The sequence below is a fragment of the Peromyscus maniculatus genome, chromosome X (assembly GCF_049852395.1).
Source record: "Peromyscus maniculatus bairdii isolate BWxNUB_F1_BW_parent chromosome X, HU_Pman_BW_mat_3.1, whole genome shotgun sequence".
Lineage (NCBI taxonomy): Eukaryota > Metazoa > Chordata > Mammalia > Rodentia > Cricetidae > Peromyscus > Peromyscus maniculatus.
In genome coordinates, this window is record NC_134875.1 from 2,801,861 (window position 1) to 2,829,083 (window position 27,223).

At 44.0% G+C, this 27,223-nt stretch overlaps 2 protein-coding genes across 5 annotated transcripts in view; one reads left to right on the forward strand and one right to left on the reverse strand.

Moving 5' to 3' along the window:
• Positions 1 to 522: 522 nt before the first annotated feature.
• Positions 523 to 27,223, reverse strand: part of LOC143270914 (40-kDa huntingtin-associated protein) — a 44,805-nt gene continuing 18,104 nt past the window's right edge. For 2 of the 4 annotated variants that reach the window (XR_013048129.1, XR_013048126.1), the window contains one exon: positions 523 to 23,574. The gene's annotated coding sequence lies outside the window, so the exon portion shown is untranslated. The remainder of the gene's footprint in view (positions 23,575 to 27,223) is intronic. The other 2 variants (XR_013048128.1, XR_013048127.1) reach the window with 2 other exon arrangements.
• LOC102917241 (X-linked lymphocyte-regulated protein 3A-like) lies at positions 19,245 to 27,128 on the forward strand. The gene is made up of 8 exons (XM_076562252.1): positions 19,245 to 19,383; positions 19,990 to 20,059; positions 20,720 to 20,754; positions 22,021 to 22,138; positions 23,004 to 23,103; positions 24,129 to 24,227; positions 26,276 to 26,371; positions 26,458 to 27,128. The coding sequence occupies exons 1-8, from the start codon at positions 19,278 to 19,280 to the stop codon at positions 26,512 to 26,514; spliced, it is 681 nt and encodes a 226-aa protein (XP_076418367.1). The 5' UTR covers positions 19,245 to 19,277; the 3' UTR covers positions 26,515 to 27,128.

Consider the following 27,223-nt stretch of genomic DNA (forward strand, 5'->3'; position numbering starts at 1 on the left):
CTCCTCTAACTAGAAGGCCATGTGTCTTGGTTAGTCTAGGTTGTCAACTGGGCTGGATTGACAAGATGCCTGGAGTGAGATTAGGGAAGCTCACTTCTGGTGTGCCTGTTACAGCATCATTTTCAGAGAAGACTGATTCACAGTAATCCTGCATGTGGATACTCCATACAGTAGTCTGGGAGCCCAGGCAGAATTAAAGAAAAATAAGAGACAGCCTGCCAGGGCAGCCTAGCTCCATCCTTCCTGAGCTAGTGCATGTAGCACTGTCACCATTGCCCATGGCCACCAGATTCCAGAGCCTCCAGCTGTCCAATGAAGATGCACAGCAGCTATGCTCCAGGGAGCTCCCAGGCCTGGATTGGGGCTGCATCATTTGTCCTCCTTGAGTTGAGGCTTTCAGCTTGTCCATTTAGTTGATACTGAATTATCCCACTCTCCAGCATGCACAAAGTCATTTTTAGACAACCCAACCCCCAATTGGGTAAGACATTCAATGAATTCCACCCACCCCATGTACTTGCATGTGGTGTGTGTGTGTGTGTGTGTGTGTGTGTGTGTGTGTGTGTGTGCGCGCGTGCATACATTTTTCTATTGACTCTACCTGGAGAACACTGACTTACACAAAGTTATGCATGTAGTTGCCAAGATTTCAGATACTGTCAGCTATGATTTCAATGTGCCAGGTGTTTTTTCTTCTGTATCCATAGTCTTGCTCATTCTAGAGAATCACTCTACTGCAAACCTGTACCTCCAGCCCTCGGTCACCCTTTCATTGAGTACGTTTTCCGTCCTCAACAAGCAGCTCTCCTGTGGGTTGGTTTGCCATGGAGAGACATTTGATCCTATTAGTATTCCAGGGATCCTGTCACTGCCCTCCATATTTGTTTGTTTCCCTTTATTGCTGTCTGAATGTAATATTCCAAAGAACTTGTGTACAAGCTCTGATGTCCCTTCTCCTATTCTGTTCTTGGGGCTTTCCAACGAGATTTTAAAATTTGACTTACTCCGGCCTTTTGGAACTGTTACTCACTCGTGTTTCTCCCTTTTCCTGAAGTGCTGAAGAATCAACCCAGAGTGTCAGAATAGCTACGTTGCCATTGTACCACTGAACTACATCCCTGGCTGAACTGTATATTTTGTTTCAAACCAGAGTTTATTGTTGAGGTTTTTTTTCTTTATCTTCCTTTTCTCATTCCTTTCCTCTTTAAAAAACCTCTTTCAAAAATAATCGTATAAAATATACCAATTATTGAATTTCACTGTGATAAGCTGTGATCATGCTCACTCACGCTTGTTTGTACCTTTACTTTCCTTCCCATCTCTCCCCCTCCATCAGGCTCCTTTATTTCCCTAGAGGTCCCCGTTCATGGGGGTGGTGAGTTCTTCCCTTCCCATGTCAGGATGAGCTGGTGCTAGTGGCTCCACAAACTTAGGTGGAAACAGCATATTAGAGGAGGCAGAATGAAGGAGCAGCTAGGAAAACCCAGCCCTGTCTCCTCAGGCAGACTTCAAGGAGAAGTGACTAAATGGAAAGTGGGCTTTCAGTTTCCACTGGCCATTTCAACCTCAAAGACAGGACCACCTTAGATGGCGCATTACTGCTTCTAAATGGTATTAAGATTTTAAATGAGAAGTACAAAAATGAGATGGTGATTAAAAACATTCTTCGGTGTTCTGTTTGCTTGATTTTTCTATGCAATGTATTTCTTTTGGTAATGTCTCCTCATAGGGTAACTAAATTGAGCTGTGTTTCCTAACGGTGAATGAATTTGACTTTTTATGTAGGTGCCAAATTACAGTTGGATTTTGTTAAGCAGAATAAAATGCGCTTGCAACCGAGTAATGTTCTGGCTGTGTTAAATTTAAATGTCTCAAGGCATTGGTCTTGTAATAGACAGCTGTGTTCAGTGTGATAGGAAAAAAAAGTCCATCTTACACTGATGATAATGTATGAATTTACTGGATAGGGTTCACTATTCTTGTGTACTGATATCATTGGTGGGACAAAGTAGAGAACAACAAAATATCGTCTACTTAATTCTCTGATGGTAGTGTATATATATCATCCTCATTGAATGTATTCTTCAGAAAGAGAAAACAAAGAGAAATCTCTTCTTGGCAGGAACACAAACACTTGTGGAATATTTATAAAATGAGCAGAGTCATCACCTTGAGTTACATATCTGTTGGCGAGCCCCACGGACTCCAAATGGATACTCCCCAACTCATGATCCCATGGACGGGCCTGATTAAACTCAGTCAGGGCTTCGGTGGAATATCTCAGTGGTTAAGAGTACTTGCTCTGTGAGTATGAGGTCCTGAGTTCAAAGCCCCAGCACCCATGTAGAAATACAGACATGGCTGCATGTGCCTGTAATTCCAGAGTGGGAGACAGTTGAATCCCAATTGGGCAGTGGCCAGGCAGCCTAAACAAAACATCTAGCTTTTGCTTCATTTGAAAGACCTTTCAAGGCAGTAAGTGGCAAAGCTGTGGAGAAAGCCATGTGATGTCCTGCTCTAGCCTCTGCATGCACACCAGACATGTATGCATAAATATACTACTGCATACACATGCAAGAAAAGAAAACTCAGTGGGTCAGAGCACAAAAGGTCATGAAAGTGGGAATGGAATTTTTAGGGGGCTTCAGGGCTGACAGAAGATAGAGGGAGATAAAAGCAGGTTGGATGAGAGTAATCAGAACATGTCAGAAATTGTCAAACAAACAAAAACAAACAAAAAAACAAAAAACCCCAAAACTTAATTTAACAGACAATGATTCATCCTGAATTGTGCAGAGGTAAGATCTGTGAAGTGACTTGTCTCCCAGCATGGGAGGAAGAAATACTGTTAAGACTACATAGTCTACTTCCATTTTCTATTTCCCCTTAGAATATTTTAATTGCCATTTCCCCATCTTCCATCGATAGTGTTAGCAGAGAGGCAAGTCTGTTGTGCTTTGAAAGCATTTTATTCATATTGTGATGGAATACCACAGTGTTCATTGCTATCATTCACGGGCAGAAACTTTAGACTATTCAGATTATGATTTTGAATATGAAGTTAACGATGGATGCAGATTGTGGTGGTTTGAATAAGATGGGCCGTCATAGGCTCATATATTTGAATGCTTAGGGAGTGGCATTAATGGGAGTGGCCTTGTTGGAGTAGGTATGGCCCTGTTGGAGAAAGTGTATCCCTGGTTTGTCGGTTTCAAATGCTCAAGCCAGGCCTGGTGTCACTCTCTTCCTGCTGCCTGTAGAACTCTCAGCTCCCCCTCAGCATGGTGTCTGCCTGCATGCCACCATGCCCCCTGCCATGATGATAATGGACTGAACCTCTGAAACGGTAAGACAGCTCCAATTAAATGCTTTCTCCTTTATAAGAGTTGCCATGGTCATGGTGTCTCTTTGAAGCAATAAAACCTAACTAAAACATATATCAAGAGACAGACAGAAAAACTCTCTTAGCATTAGGCTTAGCTTCTGAAGAATCCATTGTGTCAGAGTCTGAAGTGGCAGGGCTTTATGCAGTGGTTCAGGAGGGAAGGTAGATGGTATGAACTTAGAGGGCCAAGCAGGATGGCATAAGTGGCCGTTCTCTCTGGATTGCTTCTGTTCCGGGGAGAGATGTGAAGGTCATGGTTTAGGTGCTGGCATGTTGCTGGAGGCAGTAGGCAGAGCAGGTACTGACTGGAGGGTGGGGTAGAACATTTGGGATTATATCCCGAGAGGAGGCACTTCAAGATCCTTGTGCTGACAATTTGCAAGCAGTGTGTGTGTGTGTGTGTGTGTGTGTGTGTGTGTGTGTGTGCTTTCAGGGGTTGAGGGTTCAGAACAACCCAGTCCCAGAGCCATGGTGTTCATTAAAGGACAGGCAGATATTAAAAACATGTCAACATACTCCCTTATAGGAAGAGAAAGTCCATCAGATCTGGGGGAGCGATGAGTGGCTTGTCACGTCTTTATGAAAAACCTTATACCCATACCCATACCTAACGCTGCAAAGTAGGAAACTTTGCCATTAGATGATTAGGAGTGAGGTAATTGTGCAGGGTATTTGTGTAGAAGTGGGTTTCTCAAATTTTGTAAATGTGGTTTTAAAGTCTGTTCAATGAGAAGACATTAAATGTGTTCTTCACCATTTTGTGTTAGTAGCTGCAGAGATGATGGGCTCAGTGGTTAAAGTGCTTGAAAGGCAAGCATGGACACCTGGATTTGGGAGGTCAGTACACACATAAACAAACAAACAAAACAAACAACTAAAACAGGATTAGTGCCATATGCCTGGAAGCCCAGTGCTCAGAGGTGGAAAGAGGAAGATTCCAGGGACTTGTTGGCCAAACACCCTTGTCACTCTGGGAACTTCAGGTTGTCATTGATTCTGTATCAGAAACAGAAGGTGGAGACTGATAGAGCAAGACGCCCAGCATCAACTTCTGGCTCCTGTGTGAGCACCCACAGGTATACACATCCACATATGTGCACAAACACATGCATATACCACACAGAGACAAACCTGTCATGTTAAAGCATAATATAGAATCACGTTTTTTGTAAATTTCCCATTCTTCCTAAATGTTGCCTTTATCTTTCATAGCATAGACCATGTGAGGACAGATCACTTGCATTGGAGAGAAAAGCAGAGCCCAACCTCAGGTGGCCCAGACCAAAGGAAAGAGTTAGTCCTGAGTTTTCTTGTCCTTGGGTGAAAAATGAAAGGTACCTGACTTAGTCAGCATTTCTATTGCTGTGATGAAACACCACGAATAAAAGCAACTTGAGGAGAAAGGGGGTTCTTTCGCTTACCTAAGTCAATCATGGAAGTCAGTTGGGGCAGGAACTCAAATCAGGGAAGGAACTGAGGCAGGAGCTGATGCAGTGGCCATGGAGGAGTGCTGCTTACTGTGTTGCTCAGCCTGCTTTCTTAGAGCAACCAGGACCACCATGCACGTGGGGGGGGGACCTGTCACCCACAGTGGTCTGGGAACTCCCACATCAATCACTAATTAAGAAAAAGCCCTGTAGGCTTGCCTACAGCAGCAATCTTTGGCTCTGGCTTGTGTCGAGTGGCCATAAAATTAGCCAGTACAGTGGCCATTTGATTACATCCCCAAAATACTTTAGTACAGAACAGCTGTCCTTTGCCACTTCATAAGCCATAAAGTGATGGGATTCAGTCTTGAGCATCCATGGAGCTGACACTCATTCATAACTTTTCTTCCTTAATTTTCCCTTGCCTTTTATGATATCAATACCCGCCTTAGACTGCAAGTACTGTCTGTCATTAGAAAAAGAGACAACAGGTGTTTGGGACCACCAGATGGAGATGTTGAGCTGCTATTGATAATGTCATCCTGGAAGTTCTGATAGCCACTAGGTGACAGGTTCTGTAATTAGTGGGCATTAGCCCATCCTGGAAACACCCTCCCTCCCAGGAGCACATCCCATGCCCACTAGTCACAGACAGACTTGCTCAGGCCTCGAGATTTGCCTAGATGTTCTTATTTTGCCATCTTCTCGTGCTCCTCACACAAGCTGCTCCAGGAAGCACACTGTGAGGAACTCTGATGGCATGCATGAAATGGCAGTACTCACCTCAAGGGGTCCTGGGAAAAGCTAGGCCATGGAATTGATTTCATGAGCAGGCTCGTTGAAGGAGGGGGAGCTAGCAAACATACACATAAGAAGCTATGCAGAGAAAGTCTAAGACTAGACAGGAAAGTGATCCACAAAAGGAGACAGACAACACTGCTGATGGCCACCAAATGTCATATGAGGTGAAGGCCAAGAATGGTCATGCCATACAGGCCAATGAAAGCTTTTAAAGGCTGATTTCAAGGTTAGAACTCTCATGGGAGAGACCTGGAGCCAGGATTGGTTGGCTGTGGGATGAAGAGCACTCAGCGGGTCAGGAAATGCAGGCAAGAGTAAGTATAGTTAGTTGACTCTTTGTGGTGGAGGAAGCACCCATGATGTGCATAATGCTGGTTGTGAAGGAGGAGCTTTAAAATGGTTAACTGACAAACCTGTGTGGGTAGAACAATGGCCTCTGACATCAGAAACAAATTACAGGCACAAGAATAGCTGGTACAGGAGCAGGTAAATGCTCAACATATTGATGAATTGACCAGTCCTCAGAATTTGCCTTAATTTTCCATTAAAAGACATCTGGGTAATGGAGAGTGGTAACAGATCTGAGAGCTGTAAATATAAGGTGATCCCACCAGTGGGCTCTTTTCAGCCTGTTATTCCATTGCCTTCTGCATTACCAAAGGGATGGCCTATTATAGTGATTGATTGAAAAGACTGATTGTTTTAAACTATACCTTCACAAGAACAGGATAGAGAACAATTTGCTTTCACGGTGCCCACTTGAAATAATTCTCAACCTGTTAAAAGGTACTATTGGAGGGTCTTGCCACAAGGAATGTTAAACAGCCCCACTTTGTGTCAATATTTTGTACAACAGCTGATATAAATGATTTGTAAACAGTTTCCCTCAATCTATAATTACCATTATATAGATGATGTCTTACTGGCTGACTCTATGTTTGACCAAATAAAGAGAATTTTGCCATGTTGGGTATTAAAAATTGCTCCTGAAAAAATACAAAGAAGAGATTCTATTAATTGTCTAGTATATAAGATAGGTTTACAGAAAATTCAACCACGAAAAGTACAAGTTAGTCCAAAAAAAAAAAAACCTATCAGCTGAGGCTGAGAGAGAGAGAGAATTGGCTCTGGTAGAAAAGAAATTCCAGGTTGTACATATGGATCACTTGGATCCAGAGCTTGATTGTATTCTAGTCATTTTACCTTCTGCTCATTCTCCTTCAGGAATTCTTATGCAGAGAGGAGATAGTATCTTAGAATGGATATTTTTAGCACACAGAATAAAAAACTAAAGACCTATGTAGAAAAATATTTCTAAATTGATTTTGAAAGAAAAATGAAACTTTGTCAATTAGCAAGGAATAGACCCTGCAGAAATGGTAGTTTCCTTTTACTGATGTTGAGATTGTCTCATTGTAGGCAGAAAATGAACACAGGCAAAGAGCTTGCCATAATTTCTTGGGAGAGATTAGCAACAAACATCCCCAAAGCAAGAGACTTCAGTTTATAGAAAGAACTAATCGGATTCTCCCTCATATAGTGAAGGGGACACCAATTTCTAGAGCCCCTACATTCTATTCTGATGCAAATAAATCAGGAAAGGCAGATTATAAGTCAGGAAAAATAAGTAAATTTGCTCAATGCCCTTATGATTCTGTTAAAAAATCAGACTTATATGCTATTCTCGTGGTTTTATTAGATTTTCCAGAACTCTTAATATACTTATGGACTCTCAATATGCAGAAAGAGTTGTTTTATATATTGAAATCACTGAACTTATTCCAGATGATTCAGAATTAACTTTGTTATTTATTCAATTACAACAAATAGTCAAAAATAGAAATCACTCGTTGTATACAACACATATCAGATCCTATATTGGGTCTACCAGGCCCTCAGCACAATGCAATGATGAAATTGATCAGCTATTGGTAGGAAATGTACCAGAATGCCTCAGAATTTCATAAGAGACATCATGATAATAGCAAAGGTTTGAAGAAAGATTTTTCCATCACTTGGCAACAAACCCACAAAATTATAAGGAAAGGTCATACTTGTTCTTTGTATAACCATAATCTAAATAACCTGCAGCAATTAACCCAAAAGGTACTCAAAGAAATGAAATTTGGCAAATGGATGTGTTTCATTTTGCAGAATTTGGAAAATTAAAGTATGTGCACCATATCACAGTTACATATTCAGGATTACAATGGGCAACTGCTTTAAGTTCCAAAAAGGCTGACTCTGTAAATACACATTTATTATAAGGTATCGCCATTATGGGAATACACATACAAATTAAGAGTGACAATCTCCAGCATATGTCTCTAGTAAAATGAAACAGTTTTGGTTTTTTTTTTCTTTTTGTTTTGTTTTTGGCATCCTACAACATAAAGCATGTCACAGGTATACCACACAGTCCTACAGGGCAAGCAGTTATAGAAGGATCTGATTGCACTTTAAAAAGATATGCTTAATAAACAGAAAAGGATAATAAAGACATCTCCCCTTCCAGAGATAGATTATATTGTGCCTTATTAACTTTAAATTTTCTAAATGCTAATGAGAAAGGATCGACAGCTGCAAATGCATTGGATAGTAGAAAAAAAGTGCTGATTAACTCAGCCTGTATATTTTAAAGATGTGTTGACCTCAGAATGGAGACCAGGATATGTGTTATTATATTGGGGAAGAGGTTTTGCTTTTGTTTCCATGGCAGAAGAAAAGCTATGGATACCATCAAGATTAATAAAGATTAGATTTGACAGGAGAGAACTCCTGATCTTATAAAGACTAACAAATGCCTTTCATTTGATCAGGTGTGAAAAAATAAAATATAATAATATTTTTGAATGGTAATTTGCCAAAGGCACATTTGCCTTGCTGGCACAAAATGAAAAAAAAAATGGGTTTTCTTAAACCACATGTTTTAATTCCATGCCAGAATGTTAGACTGTAGATTGCCATGTGGTCCATGCCATCTTGGACATCAGCTTTTGATTTTTCTTCTTAAACAGGAAGGGTATTTTTGTTGTTTGGTATTAAAACCCAGTTAAGAGATTTAAAATGTTTTAAGTAAATTCAAAGGGTTACTACAGTTAAAGCTTGTTTTCTCACTATTTAAGAGTTGGAGTGATTTGGAGCTGAGATAAAATATTTGATCAGGGCAGTGATAGCCCTTACCTTTAATCCCAACAGAGACAGATGGATCTTTATAAGTTAAGTTGTATTCTAAATTCTAGAGTTATACTGAACAAGCTGGTGGTGGCACATGCCTTTCATCCCACCTCCTAAGGACAAAATTCAGATATAGTTCCTAAATGGAAGATTTGCATAGTAGAGAAATCATATAACATATTTACTTATTATTATGAAAACCCTCTACAGGGTTACTAGAAAGACAGGTTAAAATTAAAAATGAATGTCCTTTGTGATCTAAAAATAAATACAATTAAAGATTGATATATGAAAAAGGATGAGAAATATGGACATATTTGTCCACATGTAGTAAGGTCTCTTTAGTTTCAAATTTTCAATTTTTTAAAATTAAAAGATAATACTTCTTCTGTTGCCAAAAACTTTTTGCCCTTAACAAAGTTATAACCTGCCAAAAAAGAAACTCCCCAAAGTCAGGGTTGAGGCAGGTTTTTTTTTTTTATATGTTTCTGGTAGAATAAAAGCATCCAACTTAAGAATCAGGAGACCACTGAACAAGTGAGACATCTAAAGAATAAGGATAAATCATCACAAGAAAAATGTCCCAAGGAAAAGAGTTAAATTGTTATGATGTTATAGCCCACCTCCAACAGGGTAGAATTTTATAAATCTTCCCAAATGCTTATTTTTCCTGCTCTCTATAGACGTAAATGACAAATGGTCTTTTTGTGGTCCCAATTCAATTAAAAATTAAAGCTGGCTTTGGAGTTGGAGCATGGCTCTCTTGTTCTGTAAACTCAAGCATGTTTGTTAAAGGAAAATCCATAATCTCTGTCTCATGTCAGAATAGCCACCTTGTATGGGACCAAAAAAAAAAAAGCTAAAATTAGGGGACTATTCTGTTGCCCCTAATCTCATCATCCTTTGGTTCCCATTTGAATCTTTAAAACTGTTCTTAAGGCATGAATATTATCTCAAAATCTATGAGATTATTATGCATATAGAAACATTCTGTTGTGATATTAATGGTCATATAGAGTAGTAACTAATTCTAGAAATAAACTTCCTACATGTGATTTGGGGTTTGAGTCTGAAGCAGGTAACTAGGAACTATGTTAGTGTAGCCTGGATATACTTAATAGATTGTGGTCTTTTAACCTCTCAGAGATCTGCTGCACATGGCATTTAAAATGTTTAAGTTTTCTGCAGTGAACCATGACCATTCCTAACAGTGTGACCTTTGAGGTCTCCAAGAAGATGTTGGGCCCCTGCAATGATGACTACGCCTAGATTGTAATAATGCCACGAAGCTGGCAAACACCACCCCAAGATCAGCTTGGGACTACAAATTGGTCAGGACAGCTTCAAAGTGGTTAGCTAAGATGGTCCAGCCTCATAAAACTACTCCAGCCAGGACTTAAGATAAGCCCCGCACTTTCCCACCACACAGAGACTGGACAGAAAATGATAGAGCTAGCTCTCCCAGGACTTACTTGATCATTATCCCGGTTTTCTCATGGTCCCCTAAAGATGCCATCACCCCCAGACAGCAGGAAGTAATTTAAAGAACATGATGCCCATATTCCCAAGATGTGGGGTGGGTGGTTTTGAGTCATCTAGAGGTTTATGGATATTTGTCATTTTTTTAGGGTGGTAGGTTGCAAGTTGTTATTGGTCATGGTTAGGGAGGAAAGTAAACAAAGGAGGTTAAATTAAGGGACTTCTTTCTTTCTTTTTTTTCTTTCCTCTATCTTCCTCTCTTTTCTAAAAAGGGGGAGTGGTATAGGAATGATGGTATAAAAGGTAGACTATTGAATCTACTTTTAAACTAAAAAGCAACTACTAGTCTCAAATATTTTACATTGGTTTGGATTTTTGTATATTGATACAAATTTAAAGTTATTTGTGTTACAACATACTGTATGGTATTATACCCATGCACCTCATTTAAAATTGTAATACAAAGTTCTAGTCCTTGAAGGCTAGTATTACAAATGGATAATTAAGATAACAATCAAACTTGTAGTAAGGGTTTAGATGTAGACAGAAATAAGTTTTATTTTTGCCTCGTGTATTTTAAGATAGGTAGATGGTCTTCAAACGCTTCAGAGATCTACAGAATATGGCACTTAAGATGTTTTAATACCATAGGGCTTTTCACGATGGTGAGACGTGTGCTCCTGGCAGCACCAATCTACTTCAACAAAGATGATGGGCATTGCAGAACCTCCATATGGAGTTTGCTTCAAATGTGGCATAGCTAGCTGCTGGGTAAGAAACTGCCCGTTCCTCAACTGCTGACAGTATGCTGTCCAAAGTGGACAAGCAGGACACAAAGGAAGTCAACTGCCATTCTTTGCCAAGACAAGGTAGACCAGTCCTTGAAAATTTCTGCTTCACAGAAATGTCTGTTGGCTATTCTGTGCCTGTAGGTCAAAGCTGGATTTTCCAATGTTGCAGAGGAACCTTGGGTGACTGACTGGACTGCCCAGGCAGCCAGCTGTCTCTGTCATTCCTATAGTTTTAGAAGTTGCTTGTTCTGCACTTCCTGTTTGCTCAGGTAATATTTTATCCTTCTTCGGTCTCTGATGGGAGTGAAGTCTAAATAGTTACAGTTTTTCAGTTTTCCATGTTACCAAATTCAGCAAATACAAATGAGCTGGACATTGTGAATGTAATTCTTCCCTGATAATTGTTCTTATTGTATATAGTTTTACTGTGTTAGAGTTTAAAAAAAACTTTCTTTTGTTATTTATACCAAAAGGGGGAGACATTGTGGAATATTTGATCACACCATGAGCCTGGAGATTGTGTTAATGAAATAAAAACCCGAGGTCAGGAGGCAGAGCCAGTGGCTGATTGACAGGATGTAGCCATAGAGAGTAAAGAGGGAGTCAGGAAGATAGGTAGAGGAAGGCACAAGAAGTAGAAGGGCGGGAAGGAGAGTTTGGTGGTTCCTTTGGCTTGGAAGGGCGGAAAAGCTCTCTCTTTCTGAGATGCTGGCTAAGGAGGAAGGTGAAGTAGCTGCTCCTCAATCTCTCTGAGCTAGCAGGTTTTCACTCCAGCCTTGGACTCCCGAGTCTTTAGATAAGATACAAATTTACATAAAAACGACACTCTGAGTCCACCTCACATGTTCATGGATGACTGGCACACTGCACTCGTTCATCCCTGCTGTTCCAGCTGATCAGGGGAGCTCTGTACCTGAAGAGTTATTTAGGCCTAGCTAGGTGTGGTTGTCCTCTGAGGGGAAGGAGTCTGTCTGGGGATTGTGGTGGAGCAGGGTTGCCTACGTAGGTGACTGATTATCTGGGTTCCTTGTGGTGAGGCTGTATGTCGGTGGCCAGTGGCCGTGGGTGAGTCAAAGGGTGGCAGGTGGCAATTGAAGTTCAGGTGTCAGCCCACCAGAAGGAAAAACTCTCCGATGGGTATATCTCATTTAAGCAAGGCTTTTGAGAATACAGACTCCAGACTGTCTTTTGCTTCTGCTGTGCCTTTGCATGCTTGCTACTACATGTTTTCTCTGGTATCTGATATGGTGTATATTGGATGTGGGGACTCCCCCACTACCTGTATTGTAGTGTGTTTATCTCATGACAACATCCCGATCTACTGGGCATTCATACCCCTGGACTGTCTAGAAGATGATCCTTCCTTAGCTGTCTAGTTTTTATGAATAAAACTGAATACAAGGATTTGCTACGTAGTCTAGGCCCATAATTTCCCCCTAGAAGCTGCTTTAGATCACAGCTCAGATTTATGATTTAGGAAAACATTTTAGTCCAGGAGCCTGGCTGGCTCAAATTCCTTTACTCTTAATGCTGAGGATTGCGGTTTACAGGTTTCCCGTGTACCATTAGGTTGTTTTGGCCTCAAAATAGCTTTAGATTAGACCAGATGCCTTGCTAATGGCTTTTAAGATAAACATTCCCAGAAAAGCAATCTGTAAGGACACAACTGAGCTGTCTGTCTAGGTCATAAATACAAAAACTGCCCAGTTATTGCCAGCTGGCAAATGACTAATTCCTTACACCCATTCCTGACCTCAATTTGTGAAGACAATTTCTGACAAGTCAAGGCTACAGAAAATAATTTGACTTTGTAGCCCCAAATGAGGGATGAGGGTTTTCTTGGATAGTCAGGCATCTCGCGAGACTTAGAGTTCAGAATTTATGACTTCTAATTACAGAGTGTTAGTTCAAAATGCTTACATAATCATGGGTTAGTTTGAACTGGCTTCCCCCTGCCTGGGACATGTTTTTATCTATAATCATTTACTTGAGAAATGGAATGTCCCTTTTCATGACCTTTGCATTGCCTGAGAGATTCCGTTAGAGTATTTAAGCAGTGGAAGGAAAGGGAACAACGGAGCAAGGAGAGTAGTACAGCATGAGAGAGAACAGCAAGGATGAGAACAACATGAGGAGAATAAAAAAAATGAAACCATCAAGAGAATGTGTGAGTGTCCTTTTTCCTTAAATAGAAAAGTCCTATCTTCCTTGACACCGTGGATTCCTTTCAAGCGCTGAGCTGCCTTGGAGGCTGGTTCCCCCACAGGCAGCGTTAGCTGTAGTGGTGAGGAAGCTTGGTGAGCCTGGAACCCCAGTCCTTGCATGAGGAGAATGGAGATCTCAAAGAAGTAGGGCACAGGCTGGGAAGAGCACATGAGGGAGACTGGAAGAGATCACTCCCGCTGGACACCCAAAGTGCCCAGAGCTTGTGCCATCATTCCTATCTGTGGGTCACTTTCCAAACTGAGAAATCGTGAAAGCTTTTGAGACAAAGGACATGGTTGGCCCCACCCAGCTAAAGCTATAGGCATGGGACACACTCTAGCAAGAAGGCCCATCTCGGGGTAGGGGGTCATGGCCTGACAGGCCTGCCTCAGGCATGTGTGAATGCCTGGGGCCATCATATGCATGTACTTCACTAGGCTGGCCTCACTCAGGTGTGCCTTCTGGGTCCAGCTTCCCACGTGGGCATGCTGGAACAAGCTCAGCCATGCTTATTCTAGATCCTGCTCACTCAAGTACATCTGATGGGCTCCCATGCTGGGGCCAACTCATGCTCATGCTTATGCTGGGACGATGTCAGGAATGCATGCCTGCAGGGCCTGCCTCACCCACAAGCTCCCCAAGATTGCTCTGTTGAACTTTCCCAGGTAATCAGAAATGTACATCCAGGCAGGTGGAGCTTAACTAGGTATGATTGATCACCCCAAGGGGAGAAAGGAGGCTCTGAGGGGACTAAGGTGATGCTAGGATCACTTAGATGGGTAACTGTACGTAGGTAGGTGTCTCTGTGCTAGGCTGCAATGGTGTGGATGTTCAGTCAGCCAGCATCTGCAGCTTACTGGGGCAAGAAAATGTAGAAGAGTCAGGGACCAGGCTTGGAATGGTAGATGATAGAGGCCAGAGGCAATTTCTCCTGCTGTCCACCTCAGTTCTCATATCAGGTGTGGGGTCCAGGGCCAGCCACATTCTTCCTATCTCTCAGTTACCTGCCCAGCCAAGGAACCGTGAAAGCATTGTGATCAAGTACCTGGCAGGCCTCAGTAAACCTGAGGACACAGCCCTCAGAAAAATTGCCCATCTAAAGGGGTCTTGGCCTGAGAGACCTGCCTAATGCAAAAATGAATGCATGCCACGTCACACAGGCACCTTGCAGGCCCGGCTAGGCCAGAATTGCATAATCACAGCAGCTGGGGCCCCACTGTTGGACTAGACTGATCTTGGTCTCTCATAAAGGAACAGATGAGCAACGTGAAAGTAACTTGGCAAGCAATTTCTTTTTGTAAAACTCGGAAATGCATGGCAGGCCGGGGAGTAGCAGAACACATGGCCTACTTGGCTTTTTTTACTCCTCACTCAGGGAGCATGTTGGCTGCTCCTCATTAGCTGAGGCTCAGCTTTCCAGTCTGGTCCTACCTAACTGAGAAATGTGAAACAAAAAATGGAGAACAGAGGGAGAATGCAGAATTAGCCAGGATTGGGTGTATATGCATTCCAAGGATCCCAGAAAGCTTACCTGAAAGCATGCTTATCTAACAAAGGAATAACAAAAGGGACCCTGTGGAAGGAGGGGACAGGAGGAAGCAGACACACAGCCATTTAATCTGTTTGTCAGAAGAGAAATGAGTGAATCTCTCACACCATGCATGCAGGCCTGATGGACCAGACATGTGCCTACAGGGCCCACCATGCACATACACAAACGACAGGTCAATCTCAAACATTTTTGCCTGCTTTATTGTGGAAGTTTCTGAGAAGCTGAGTCACCAAGCCATTTTCAGTTGAGGAGAGGAAACAGCACCCCAGGATCACTCCATAATGGCATTGGCCCTCAGCCTCAGCCAAGTTCAGTAGCCTCTTATTAGGTGGGAGAGCAGAGGCAAGCAGACAGGAAGTACAGAAGCGCATACACGGCAGTAAAGTGTGGTTGCTGGGTTGAAATTTAGTTACCCTACCTCCTCAGGGCCTGGGGTTTCTCTGGGGGTGGGTTCAGTTCAGAGGAACTATCTCAGCCCTGGGGAATTCCATTGTTTTTTACATGTGGCAGTTGGGGGGGGGGGTGGATTTCCACCAGAGCATCACCTGTGTGCTGGTTTGTAGGAGATGTGCCCCATAGTCTCAGGCATTTGAATACTTGGTCCCAAGGATGCTAGAATGCCCTGGCTGTAGACAAGCATTAAGTCTCTGGAGACTGTCTTGCTGTCATTGCCCCACTGCTATGGGTCAATAACATCCATAACTCCAGGCTACGGCAGGTAGTTTCTCAAGATAGAATGCCTTGTTTGGGAACACAATCTCAGGAAGAGGAGATCATAAATTTCTCGAGAACATCTTAATCTGCATGTACCCCACAGAGCTCCATCAAGTTCCTCTTATCCAAGCCCCTTGCCCACCCCTGCCCACTCCTATAAGCGCCCTGACCAGATCCCTCCCCTTGGCACAACTTCCATTCCAGAAAGTTGCAGCCCCTCGCTTTGCTGATAATCACAGTCAGGCTTATCTGTTGAGGTCAGACTTTGGTTTCTTTCCACTCTGAAATTGAACAGTGGCTGTTTGGAGAGGCTAAGGAGATGAGGCCTTGCTGAAGGAAGGAAGTATGTCACTAGGGGTGGCCTTGAGGTTTCAAAAGACTCACTCTATTTGGAGTGTTTTCTCTTGACTTCCTGTTTGCAGTTTGAGATGGGAGTCCTCAGCTCCAACTTCTGGCTGCAGTTGCCATGTCTGCCACCTGCTTTCCCTGCCAATATGGACCCTAACCCTCTGGAACCATAAGCCCCAAATAAACTCTTTCTTCTCTGTTGTTGCCTTGGTTATGGTGTTGTATCACAGCAATAGAAACCCTAACTAAGATAGACTGATACAAGACCTGAAGGGTCTGCCCCACGCATGGGTGCTATTTCAGCAGACCTAACTGTATACTCAGGGAGGTGGCCTTTAACTGGATGAGACCCTCCCCTCATCACTCTAGAAGTAGAAGTATCTGAGGGTACCCTGTTGGATCGGGGTGGTGAAGGTGTGTGACTGACTATTAAGGAACTCCGAGGTGAGGCTTCAGCAGTGGCAGAGACTGCCTTTATCCACAGCCCTTGGGGAGGAGAGTGTGTATCGTGAGACATGCCTAATGGCCACCCATCAGGTATGCATGCACGCGTGGATGAGCCACTGCACTCATTCGATCATGCCGGGCCTGCCTCGCAGGTGAGCACACATGCCCTTCCAGCAAAAAAAAAAGAGACATGTACGTTGGAAAGGCTGGGACTAACTAGCTGTGACTGCTCTCTGAAGGGAAGGAAGCTCTCAATGGTGTGGTTGGGTCAGGGTCACCTAGGTGAGTAACTGGGTGAAAAGGCATCCTCTGGTAAGGTGAGTTAGGAAGAGTAATGCTTGAACCACAGCCCTTAGGTGTGTGGGGATCACAAGGAGGCTTGCGCAAGAGGGCCTGTGATGCAATGTGCCTGAGTCTGGCTTTAGCCTCGGACTGGACTAGGCACCTCTGGAAGCTCAGAGAAGAGGTTTGAGAAAGAGAAGGCCTGGGATGTCTGAGCCGGACAGTGTGGTAGAGGAGGGACTCATGATATCCAACATCTGCCCACCGTGTACTATTCAAGGCCAGACTGAACACCTGAGACCTCTGAGATAGAGCCACGGGCCATGGAGCAACAGGAGCGCCATTTAGAGAGAAAAGTAACGCGGAGCCCTCACGCATGTGCAACTGCTGTGCCCAAGTGTACAGTACATGTCTGTTTGACGAATAGCATTGCCCATCCCTCGAGTTTCACCTGAGCTCCCTTTGCGCATGCGTATACTATTGCCTCACGTGAGTGACCCATTGGACTGCTGGCCTCTGTCACACAACCATGAGCCTTCCTGTTCCAGCCAATCAGAGATAAGACACATAGGAAGATGGGCATAACTGGCTGTGGCTCTGGCCCAATGAAATGAAGCCAGGGGACATCCCTCAACGGGAAGGCAAGCATGAGTGGGCGGGGCGTGCTGGGCCCCTTGGCGCATGCGCAAAGTGCTGGTACCCACTGCGCATGCACAAGTGCTATTATGCCAGCCAATCAGAGAGCGTTATATTGGGAGGTGGGGCCAAACTAAGCGTGATCAACCTCTGAGTGGAAGGAGGCTGTCCGGTGGAGCCAAGGCACGTAAATGGGTGACGGGATTTTTGTTTGTTTTCTGGGGCTTTTTTGGGTGCTGTGGTGTGGCTCCAGGGGTGGTTTAGGGGCGTCAGGAAAGGTGAAAGCTCTTGACGTAGGACAGTGGGATCACAGAATGAGAGGGTCCAGGGTAGCCAGTGAGATGACTTCGGGAGCCTCACTTCCACTTTGGGCTGGAAGAGGCACCAAAGCCAATAATGAAAAGGGGTGATGAGGGCAGCAGGGCCCTAGAACAGTGGGCAGGGCAGAGTTAGTGGGCTGAGAGAGGGAGTGGGGACTTTCCACATCTGCCGGTTTTTTTGGTTGTTTTTTTTTTTTTTTTTTTTTTTTTAGCCGCCTTTGGGTCTAGACTGGACAACTGGGTCCGCCTGTGATGCTTCCACTGGCAATACCTCGACAGGCTGGGTAGTCCACTGGCAATACCTCGACAGGCTGGGCAGTCTGAAGGGGAGGAGGAACCCTGGCCACTTTGTGCAAGCATGTGCACAACAGCAGGACCCAAGTCAGGAATGGGTGATTGATGGGCAGGCCTCACAGCTTTGGGAGTGCCTGTAGGCAGCCTTGGTGCCCACGTAATGGTGTTTCAGCTAGTCAGAGATCCATTCCAGGAGATGGGGCCTCTCAGAGGAAGGTGGTGAAGTGTGGTCACCTAGGTGAGTGACTGGGTAATTAGCAGACTCAGTCGTGATCCCGGGGTCAGCCTGGATCCACAGCCCTTTGGGGAGGAGAGTGGGAGCTTGAGGCAGAAGGGTCAAGGTTTATGTGTGATGTGAAGTTTGCAAGACTCACTTTCACCTGGTAGTGAAATAGAACACCGAGAGCAGTGGAGGAAGGGGTCCTGAGGGTTTCGGGTTTGAAGAGAGCCGGGTGTGACAGTGAGGTGTAGAAGAAGAAAAAGAAGAAGAAGAAGAAGAAGAAGTGACCTTCCACGTATTGCTCCTTGTGTCCAGTTGGAGGCCTCAGTGGACATCTGGGTCTCGCTTACATGCGGCCATGGGCCTTGCCTGGACAGAAATGCCTCTCTGAAGGGGGTGGGGCAGGACTGGGCCCCTTCACCAACCAGCAGCTTCTGCATACAAATCCTACAAGTGCCAGTTTAAGCCACTTAATCCTGGGCATGTATGCCTTTCTAGACCGTCAGAGAGATGTGCATTGGGAGGTGGGGCCTAGATAGATATGACCACTCTCTGAGGAGAAGGAGGCTCCCAGGGTGGGAGAGTACCCTGGGTGGACGATTGGCTATTGGGGAACTCTGTTACGAGTCTCCCCAGTTGTGACAGGGATCAGAGAGGAGCCTTACATAGCTCATGTGGTAGGACAGTGGGGTCACAAAGAGGCAGGACGAAGGCAAACCTGTGGGGTGTTCACCTGCAAATGGGACTGGACAAGGCCCCAGAGGGCAAGGCTAGGGAGAGGTCATGAGGGCTACAGGGATTGGGAGGGCTGAGTGGGACAGTGTACGAGCTGGGAGATATGGCCTTGGTGACTGAGTAGGCCCTCAGCAAGTTGGAATTCCCAACCTGACACCAGCATTAGGTGCCTTGTTTTACAGGGGAGCGGCAGTGCCCAGGATTTTCCTGACCAAGGGTTGGGAAAGCAGCAGAGAGTAACGATCTTGAGAAGTGGTGCGTTGGGGAGCTCCACATTCTGGTAGAGAAATGGGACAGAACAGAACATTGGTGACATCCTCTTGCCCTCTCTTTGCTGCAGCACAAGTGCCAGGACACCTGGCCTCACCCTGTGGAGTCCCAGTCCCTGTTCCCATTGCTGTCTTGTAATTCCTCCTGGTGTCTGTAGTTCTAGGAGTCCTATCTAGCCCAAGAAGACTCTAGCCATGTCAAGCAGGGAAAGGAAAGCCACTGACAGTGCTGCCATGCGCCCAAGGCTGGATCCAAATCTCACATCAGATGACACCCAGAACCCAGATGCAATCACCCCAGGTGAAAAACAGATGGGCTCCTGTAGGGCTGTGTCCACCCCGGGGGACATCCTAAAATCTCTTGGCAGATGGAGCGCTGAGTGGATGAGGTGCATGGATTTTTCCTGGACCAGCGGGAGGTTTCAGATGCTAAAAACTGTTGCTCAAGCTTGTTTGTGGCTTTAGGTTGCCCTATCTTAAATTCCCACTCCACAGGAAACCTGCAAGGCGCATAAGGCCGTTCTTTCTAGTCAGCCTGCCTCTCTGGGAACACATGGGTCACAGTGACTCTCTGGAAGACCTGTACAGGCCCCTGCACCAACTGTTCCCAGACTCAAGCCCAAAGAGTTTTGCGTGCGTGCGTGCGTGCGTGCGTGCGTGCGTGCGTGCGTGCGTGCATGCATGTGTGTGTGTGTGTGTGTTTGTGTGTGTGTGTGAGAAAGAGAGAGAGAGACAGAGACAGAGAGACAGACAGACAGAGAGACAGACAGAGAGACAGACTGAGAGAGAGAAAGTGTAACCATTGCTATGGGATCTAGAAACCCCAAAATGAAGCTGTTTTCCATGGGGGATGATGGGAACAGCACACTTTGTTTCAAAATATTTTTCCTCTTCCTTTTTAATACAGTGGACAAAGGAGTCATTGATGTCAGTAGTGAGGACATTACTTCCTCTGGAAAAGAAGGGCAACAGGCCAGGTGATACGTTTCATTGTTTACCCACTCATAAAATAAATTTAGAAAAGTCTGGCTGGAGAAAGGGCTCAGTGGAAGAGTGGTTGATGGACAAACACAAGAACCTGAGTTCAGATCTGTAGCACCCACAGAAAAAACCATGCATGGCCACACACACTTTTTAAGCTCAGAACTGAGGGGTATGATGTGGCAGAGGCAGGAGGATTGCGGATGCTTGCTGACTGCCAGCCTAACAAAATAAACTGAGATTAAATAAATAAGTAAGTAAGTAAATGCAGCAGCCTGTAATGTGTATGCATCGCATGAATGTACTGGGTGCATTGAGCTTAAAGGCCTCAAAGCATTCATCCCGTAGTCAATCAGATGTTCAGTGTGGTAAGAAATGAAAGTCTCATGCCTCCAGCAGACTACAGGTCCTGTCATAGCATCTGTCTGACAGGAATAAGGTGGAGATGGAGAGAGGAGGACACCACACTTCTACCTCTGAGGTTGGCATGGGTGCACACATGCCCTTCCTCTGCACACAAAGAAATCTAGAAAAGTCAGTGCCTGCTCTTGAAATGTGAATTGTATGTAGGCTGTGTGGCACACTCCACTTCCTCCACTCACACTACAAAACGGCCTTTTGTATACATTAAAGTAAAAAATGCGATTTCTTTGCAGGAAGGAAATACAGGATTTATTTGAAGAATTTGAAGGTATGTTCTAGGAGATATTAGGAATTTGAGAAAACTGTTTGGCCCAAAGAAGTCCAAGGCGAGGGAGTTGTCACTTGGCAGACAAGAGAAGTGTGCTTACTACCTTGTTCTCAAGCACTCAGTGTCAAAATAGTATTTATTAGATTGCCAACTCTCTACCTCATGTTAACTGTCAATATGGAGAACATGGCACCGGCAGTGTGGATGCTTTTATTTATTCACTGTGAGATATTTGAAAACTATGAAATTATCTGTCGCCCAGGTTTTGATTCACACAAGTGATATGTCTGTTTTAAGTATCACATTTTTACTTCACTTGTTTGTATTCTAGTCTGGTTCTCTGTGTGTGTGTGTGGGGGGCAGGTTGGTGAGGGCCAACCCCTCTTAAATAGATACCCACTGTTTAATGTGCAAAAAAAAAAAAAATAGCACATGCAGTGGAAAGCTGAAGTCAGCACTGGTAGCCTGTGACCATTATATGATCAGACTGAGTCCTGCTTTAAATTGCTGTGTCAGATGTTAGTCACATGAACTGTTCAAAACAAAACAAAACAAAACAAAACAAAAAAGCATTGCAAACTTGACAACTGGCTGGGAGCTCTGTAGAGTTTTCTGATGGAGAGTCATATCTAGAAACTATTCAGGAATCAGGTTATAGGGATGTAGCTGAGTGGGAGAGCACTTGCCTAGTATGCTTAAGGTGCTGGGTTCCATCCCCAGTACCACACACTTTTCTACAAATCAATGTGGTTCCCCACCTTTAAATTATTCAGGGTGTCTACCTTGTCAAATTTGTCTAAAAACTTCAGTGGCTGCAATAATTACAGTATTTTCATCTCGCTGTGCAATAATCTCTGAGTCTTTGGAGAGCTTTGTAAATGGACTACTTTTGTGTTTTGCACAAAGCGACCCAACAGTCCCTCTGAATGTGTCCTTGAACTGGAGCACATCTTGAACTGGAGTACACTGATTAAATTTATACCTCATAAATGACGTCTCATAAAGAAATTACACACTGACTTGAACCCCTTTTTGTAAGTTTTGTAAGGTCCACTGTGTTTTGTATGTAATATATAGACACTGAAGCCCAGCTGTCCAATTCCACATCAAGGTCATTACCACAAATTCTTGACTGAAAGGAAGGAGGCAAATAATCTTATCATTGACAGATTGTTTCCATCTATTGATAACAAGTGTCTTTCCAAGTAGAAAACTAAAGTTGAGGGAACTGTACAGTAATTGTTAGAAGATTGTGTTTCAATACAGAGCCCATTAAGAACTTTCTTCAGGGAAACAGAGAAAGATTCACAGCGATCATCATGGCGTCTTTTGAAACCATGGAGCAGAAAGTTGAGGATGTCCTAAAAATCCAGTGCGAACAAAGGTACGGTTGTTGCTTCTGGGTGCTTTGATCCTCGCGAGACCCTTTGACATTTGGTTAGTAAGCATGATGGCAAGAGGTTGAGGAATAGCCGGGCCCCCCACTGGCCAGAAGCTCGGTTGGAAAATGTATTTGGCTTGGTTTTTCTGTATACAATAGACTTCCTTTAGTCTTATTATAGCCTCACATCATAACCGAAGTCAGCTGCATTTCCTAGGGATGAATTACGATGACCGTTCTGACACATGCAGTTGAATCAGTGCAACAGTAAGGACGGTGTATGCATCGCATGAATGTGCTGGGCATGATGAGCTTGAAAACCTCAAAGCATTCATCCTGCAGTCAGTCGATCATCTGTTCCATGTGACATAAATGAAAATCTCATGCCTCCATAGACATGCCTCTATGTCGCATAGATTTCAGGAGCAGTGTTTACTATGCAACTGTACCAAAATCCTCACTGGCACAATGTGAGGAAGAGTGGGTAGGCCTCCACAGAATTCTCTGATGGTAGTGGATGTGCATGCTCATTGGATCTGTTCTCGAGAAAGAGGAAATAAAGGAGAAGCTGTATGTGTCAGGAAGGTGAATACTTGTGGAATATTAATAGAATACTAATGATAATTCTCCATAAGTTTTCTAGAGCTCAGGCATTTGAAGTGACTTCTCTCTCAGCCAGGGAGGAACAAATACTGTCAGTGTAAGATGAAATAATCCACATGGGCTTCCTTTTCTCTGCCAGAATATTTTAGATGCCATTTCCCCATCCTCCACCGATAGTGTTAGTGAGGGCAAGTCAGTCGTGCTTCGAATGCACTTTCTTCACATTGTGATGGAATATCACTCTGTTCATTGCTATCATTCACAGGCAGAAACTTTATCAAGACTATTCTCTTCAGATTATGAATTTGAATAGGAAGTTATCCATGGATGCAGATCAAGTCAAGAAACAGGCAGAAAAACTCTCTGTGAGTATCAGCCTTAGCTTTGAAGGAATCCATTGTGTCAGCATCAGAAGTAGTAGGGCTTCCTGCAGCAAGTCTGGAGGGAAGGGACAGGACAAGAGCTTAGGGAGACAAGGATGGTGGTTGGTGTGATGAGGAGAGACTGGCCGTCTCCTCCCTCCACACACCCCCCCTCACCCCCCGGGCGTGTTCCTTTCCCTGCCAAGACATAGCAAGGTCAGTGATGGGTTAGGAGCAGTCATGGTGGGGGGATGAGAAGGCACTGCCTGGAGAGTACAGGAGAAGGTATGGGATTGTATCCTGAGAGGGAGCCCATCATGATCCACGACATACGGAGGGAGATGGAGATGCTGTCCAGTCCAGTGGTCAGGAGCATGGCCTCTGCAATCCCACCAGCTGGAATGCAGTCACAGTTCAGTCACTTGCTAGTTAACGCTAACTCGGGAAAATAATCTACCTCTGTGCCTCAGATTCCTAGAAGTGAAAGGAGAAGATACTTAAAGTGCCTATGTCACGGAAGTGTTCCAAAATATCACATCTAAACACTTTTAGATATGTATTCTTAGATCGGTCCAGGACAGTGTCTTACAGAATCCTTCCATGTTAAGCATGGCACTGTGGGCTCTACTCTCACTGGGAAGGACAAAATGGAGTGGGTTCCTATGTAGGGGAGTGGCAGATGGTCACAGGGGACATCTCACGGTAATTTCTATAAAAAACAGAGAGTTTGACAGCTATGGAGGCCTCTGATGGGTGGGTTTTCAAGTCTTCAGGAGCTAACAGGGATGTTTTGAATACTGTTAAGTAGGAACACTTTCCATTAAGTGAATGGAAACTTATCATTATTAAGGTTATTTTGTAGTATTAGATAACTCATGTAAAGTGGTCATTGTGTTGGTTAAAAAAAAAACTACAGTTATTTCATTCTCTATGTTTTGCATAAATACAATACAGAGTCATGATTCTGTAAGCTTTCTGTTTTTCTTCCCCTGAATTGTTCTTACACCTTGTATTGTCTTTGTTTGCAGAATATGTTTAACGAGCAACGAAAATTTATTCATCAGTCTCTGATTCTTCAGAAGAAGAGAATGGAAGGCTTTAAATCACTGTGTGAACAATACTTGGAGGTCTGTTGTACAGTCTGAGGAAGCAGCCTATACATAGGGCATTGAATACTCTGGCATTCTTTCCGTGCTCTTTGGAAAGTTACCCATAAACATCTTCCAGCATTTTCCTCATGGTGTCACTGTTCCATGTAAACCTAAGTACAAAATGAGTTTTTGCTTTTAGGATTCACTTCTGTTTGGCAGCATCATTCCAAGCAGGAAGTGCTGCCTTGGCGATCTCATCTAGAGTTGTTCATATTGTACAGGGCATTAACGCTTTTCAGATCGTCTCTTCTTGTCTCACAGTACGTTTTCCATTGGGTGGGTATGTGCACACAGGTACGCACACGTGTACTTGTCTGTGGGTCTATGTGTGGAGGCCAGAAGCCATCTGTGGGTATCTTCAGTCACTCTCCAGCGTATCCTTTTGAGACAGGACCGCTCACTGAACCTGGAACTTGCTCACCACTGTGGCCTGCCATGCCCCAGGTCAACATGTCACCATGCTTGGCTTTTAATATGTGTGCTGGAGAGCCGAAGTTGGCTTTGGCTTTTCCTACTTGTGGAGCAAGCTCTTTGCCCACTGAGCCTTCTTCCCAGACCCTACAATCCATTTTTTTTTTTTTTTTTTTTTTTTTTTTTTTTTTTTTTGGTTTTTTCGAGACAGGGTTTCTCTGTGTAGCTTTGCGCCTTTCCTGGAGCTCACTTGGTAGCCCAGGCTGGCCTCGAACTCACAAAGATCCGCCTGCCTCTGCCTCCCGAGTGCTGGGATTAAAGGCGTGCGCCACCACGCCCGGCTCCTACAATCCATTTTTAAGCAGAGCAGTGACAAGAATATATCGCATTTGCTCTTGCTTTATTTCCTCAGCCCACTTTGATTTTATACCATTGCATGACTGAAACGTGGTTTTATATGGCCAATTAGAGTTGTAAGACAGCTCCCAGATGCAGCACACAGTGGAAAAGTTAAGTAGAAGACTTAAGTAAGAGAGAGATTGTGAATTGCGAGTCACTCTCTGTAATAGGCCCATCCTTGTAAATTCTTCCTAGGCACATTGACCTATGCTATCTGCAGGTTTACAGCTATTTGCAGAAGAATTAAGTACTCAGCATTCTGGGTTGTATTTTTTTTTTATTCTAGACTTGATGTGAACTGGCTTGTGTTCAAGTTGCTGTTAAAATTTTGTTCATCCCGAGTAATTAAGACAATCCAAACAATCTAGTTATAAGAATTCACCCCATGCTTTCTTATACTTATCCTCTACAACAGCCCCGCCACCCCCACCACACACACACACACACACACACACACACACACACGCTCGCACACACGCACGCACGCACGCACGCACGCACGCACGCACGCACGCACGCACGCACGCACTGCCAGTATCTGTTCCTGCTGAAATGTCATGCTTTTGACAGCCCGGTGGCTCAGAACCTTGCTTGCCCATTCCAACATTAAGATCTTTGTGTTGTTCCTGCTTCTGTGTTTTCTGCATCACCAGCCTATGGAAGAGGTCCCGCAGAATTCTATAATCTCTCCCCACACACACACACAGTATTTAACAAAACCATTTAGATGTAGTATGTTTGATTACACTCAGCACTAAAGGGACTGTGTGGGTGGAAACCATGAGTTTTAATTTTGTGGTGTTCAGTGGTCATAGTACAGGACAAGCTACTCCATCTCCAGAAGAAGTGGGTGAGTGGCAGTAAATGAGCTCATGCCTCATGTTCTCCGTTTTCATTCGGTTTCATTTGCTTTTCTTCTTGCTGTGCAGGGAGAAGGATCCCAGGGTCTCACACATGCTAAGCAAGCACCCTTCCCCTGAGCCACCCTCATTGCTAATACCTCATGATTGAACATTCAGCAGAGGGTTGTGGGGTGGCAATGTCTGTGTCTCTTTGGTGGGTGTTTCGATCTCCGTGTTGTACATGCTGTATACTTGTTTTGGAATAATTAAACCATGTCTTTTACCGAATTTACTCGCTTTTAAATGTTGCTGTTCACATTTGTAAACCACGATGACATGGGGCTGATTTCTGAACATGTCTTTTCACTTTAGAAACTTGAGATACTGAGGGATTCTCGGGGAAATTCTGTGGCTGAAGAGCTGAGACGTCTAATAGCCACCTTGGAAATAACACTTCTGACGGTGAATGTAAGTACTTAGTCTTTCACGTCGAAAATGATGATCGAAGAGCACTACTTATTTTATCCCATTTAATATGTCCTTGTACTTAACAGCGCCAGCAAGAGAGTGCTGCTGCTCAACAGTCTCTCCTGGATCTGTTATTCTCATAATACTTTGAGGAAACGAAAGTCAATAGAAGGGGAGCGGTTGTTTCATGGAAATTCGCTGGGTGAAGCTCATTGACGTTTGCAGCTTCAGTGACTACATCTTCTTGCGTTCCCCTGTTCCTAAAGATAAACCCAAATAAACCCAAGGATTTGTGTGACAGCAGTCCAAAGATGTCTGTAGCAACCTCCAGCCCTCGGGAAGTAATGGCGAGGTTTTCTTTTCTTGGTAGCATCATAATTAACAGTTAGCACTGCGTTGATGTCGATACAGCGGGGTCTCATACCTCAGCATCACTTTCAGAAATCAGAAGGCACAAGAGTGGTCCATCCTTGTCATCTTCAGAGAAATAATTAAAGAAGACACACTCTTGCCATGACATTCTGCTATTAAATTTGTTCAGTCATGGAGCCTATGGGAATGACCATAACCTTCCAAAGGGAATGTGCCCTGTATACTTCATAAAAGACTGTGCCCCAGAATTAGTTAAACTGGTAGAATTCATTAAACCTCCCGAGTAAGAAAGATGTGAGTATTGTGACATAAGTTTGTGAAAATGTCACTTTCAGACAAAATTTACAAGGTCTTTGAATTAAATGGGGTCTGCTACCCAATGTCATCTGCCTGTCACATCTTAAGAGTTGATCCTTAGCACCTGTACAGCTCAGTTCCTCATAGTTTATGTATTTCGTCCTTTGCATGGATAGGAATAAC

Excerpts from the sequence above, each read along its gene's own strand:
- LOC102917241 (XM_076562252.1), top strand. The coding sequence starts at position 19,278 with ATGTCAAGCAGGGAAAGGAAAGCCACTGACAGTGCTGCCATGCGCCCA. Across the intron at positions 20,060-20,719 it reads AAAGAAGGGCAACAGGCCAG|GAAGGAAATACAGGATTTAT; the intron begins GTGATACGTTTC and ends ATTTCTTTGCAG. Across the intron at positions 24,228-26,275 it reads TGTGTGAACAATACTTGGAG|AAACTTGAGATACTGAGGGA; the intron begins GTCTGTTGTACA and ends TTTTCACTTTAG.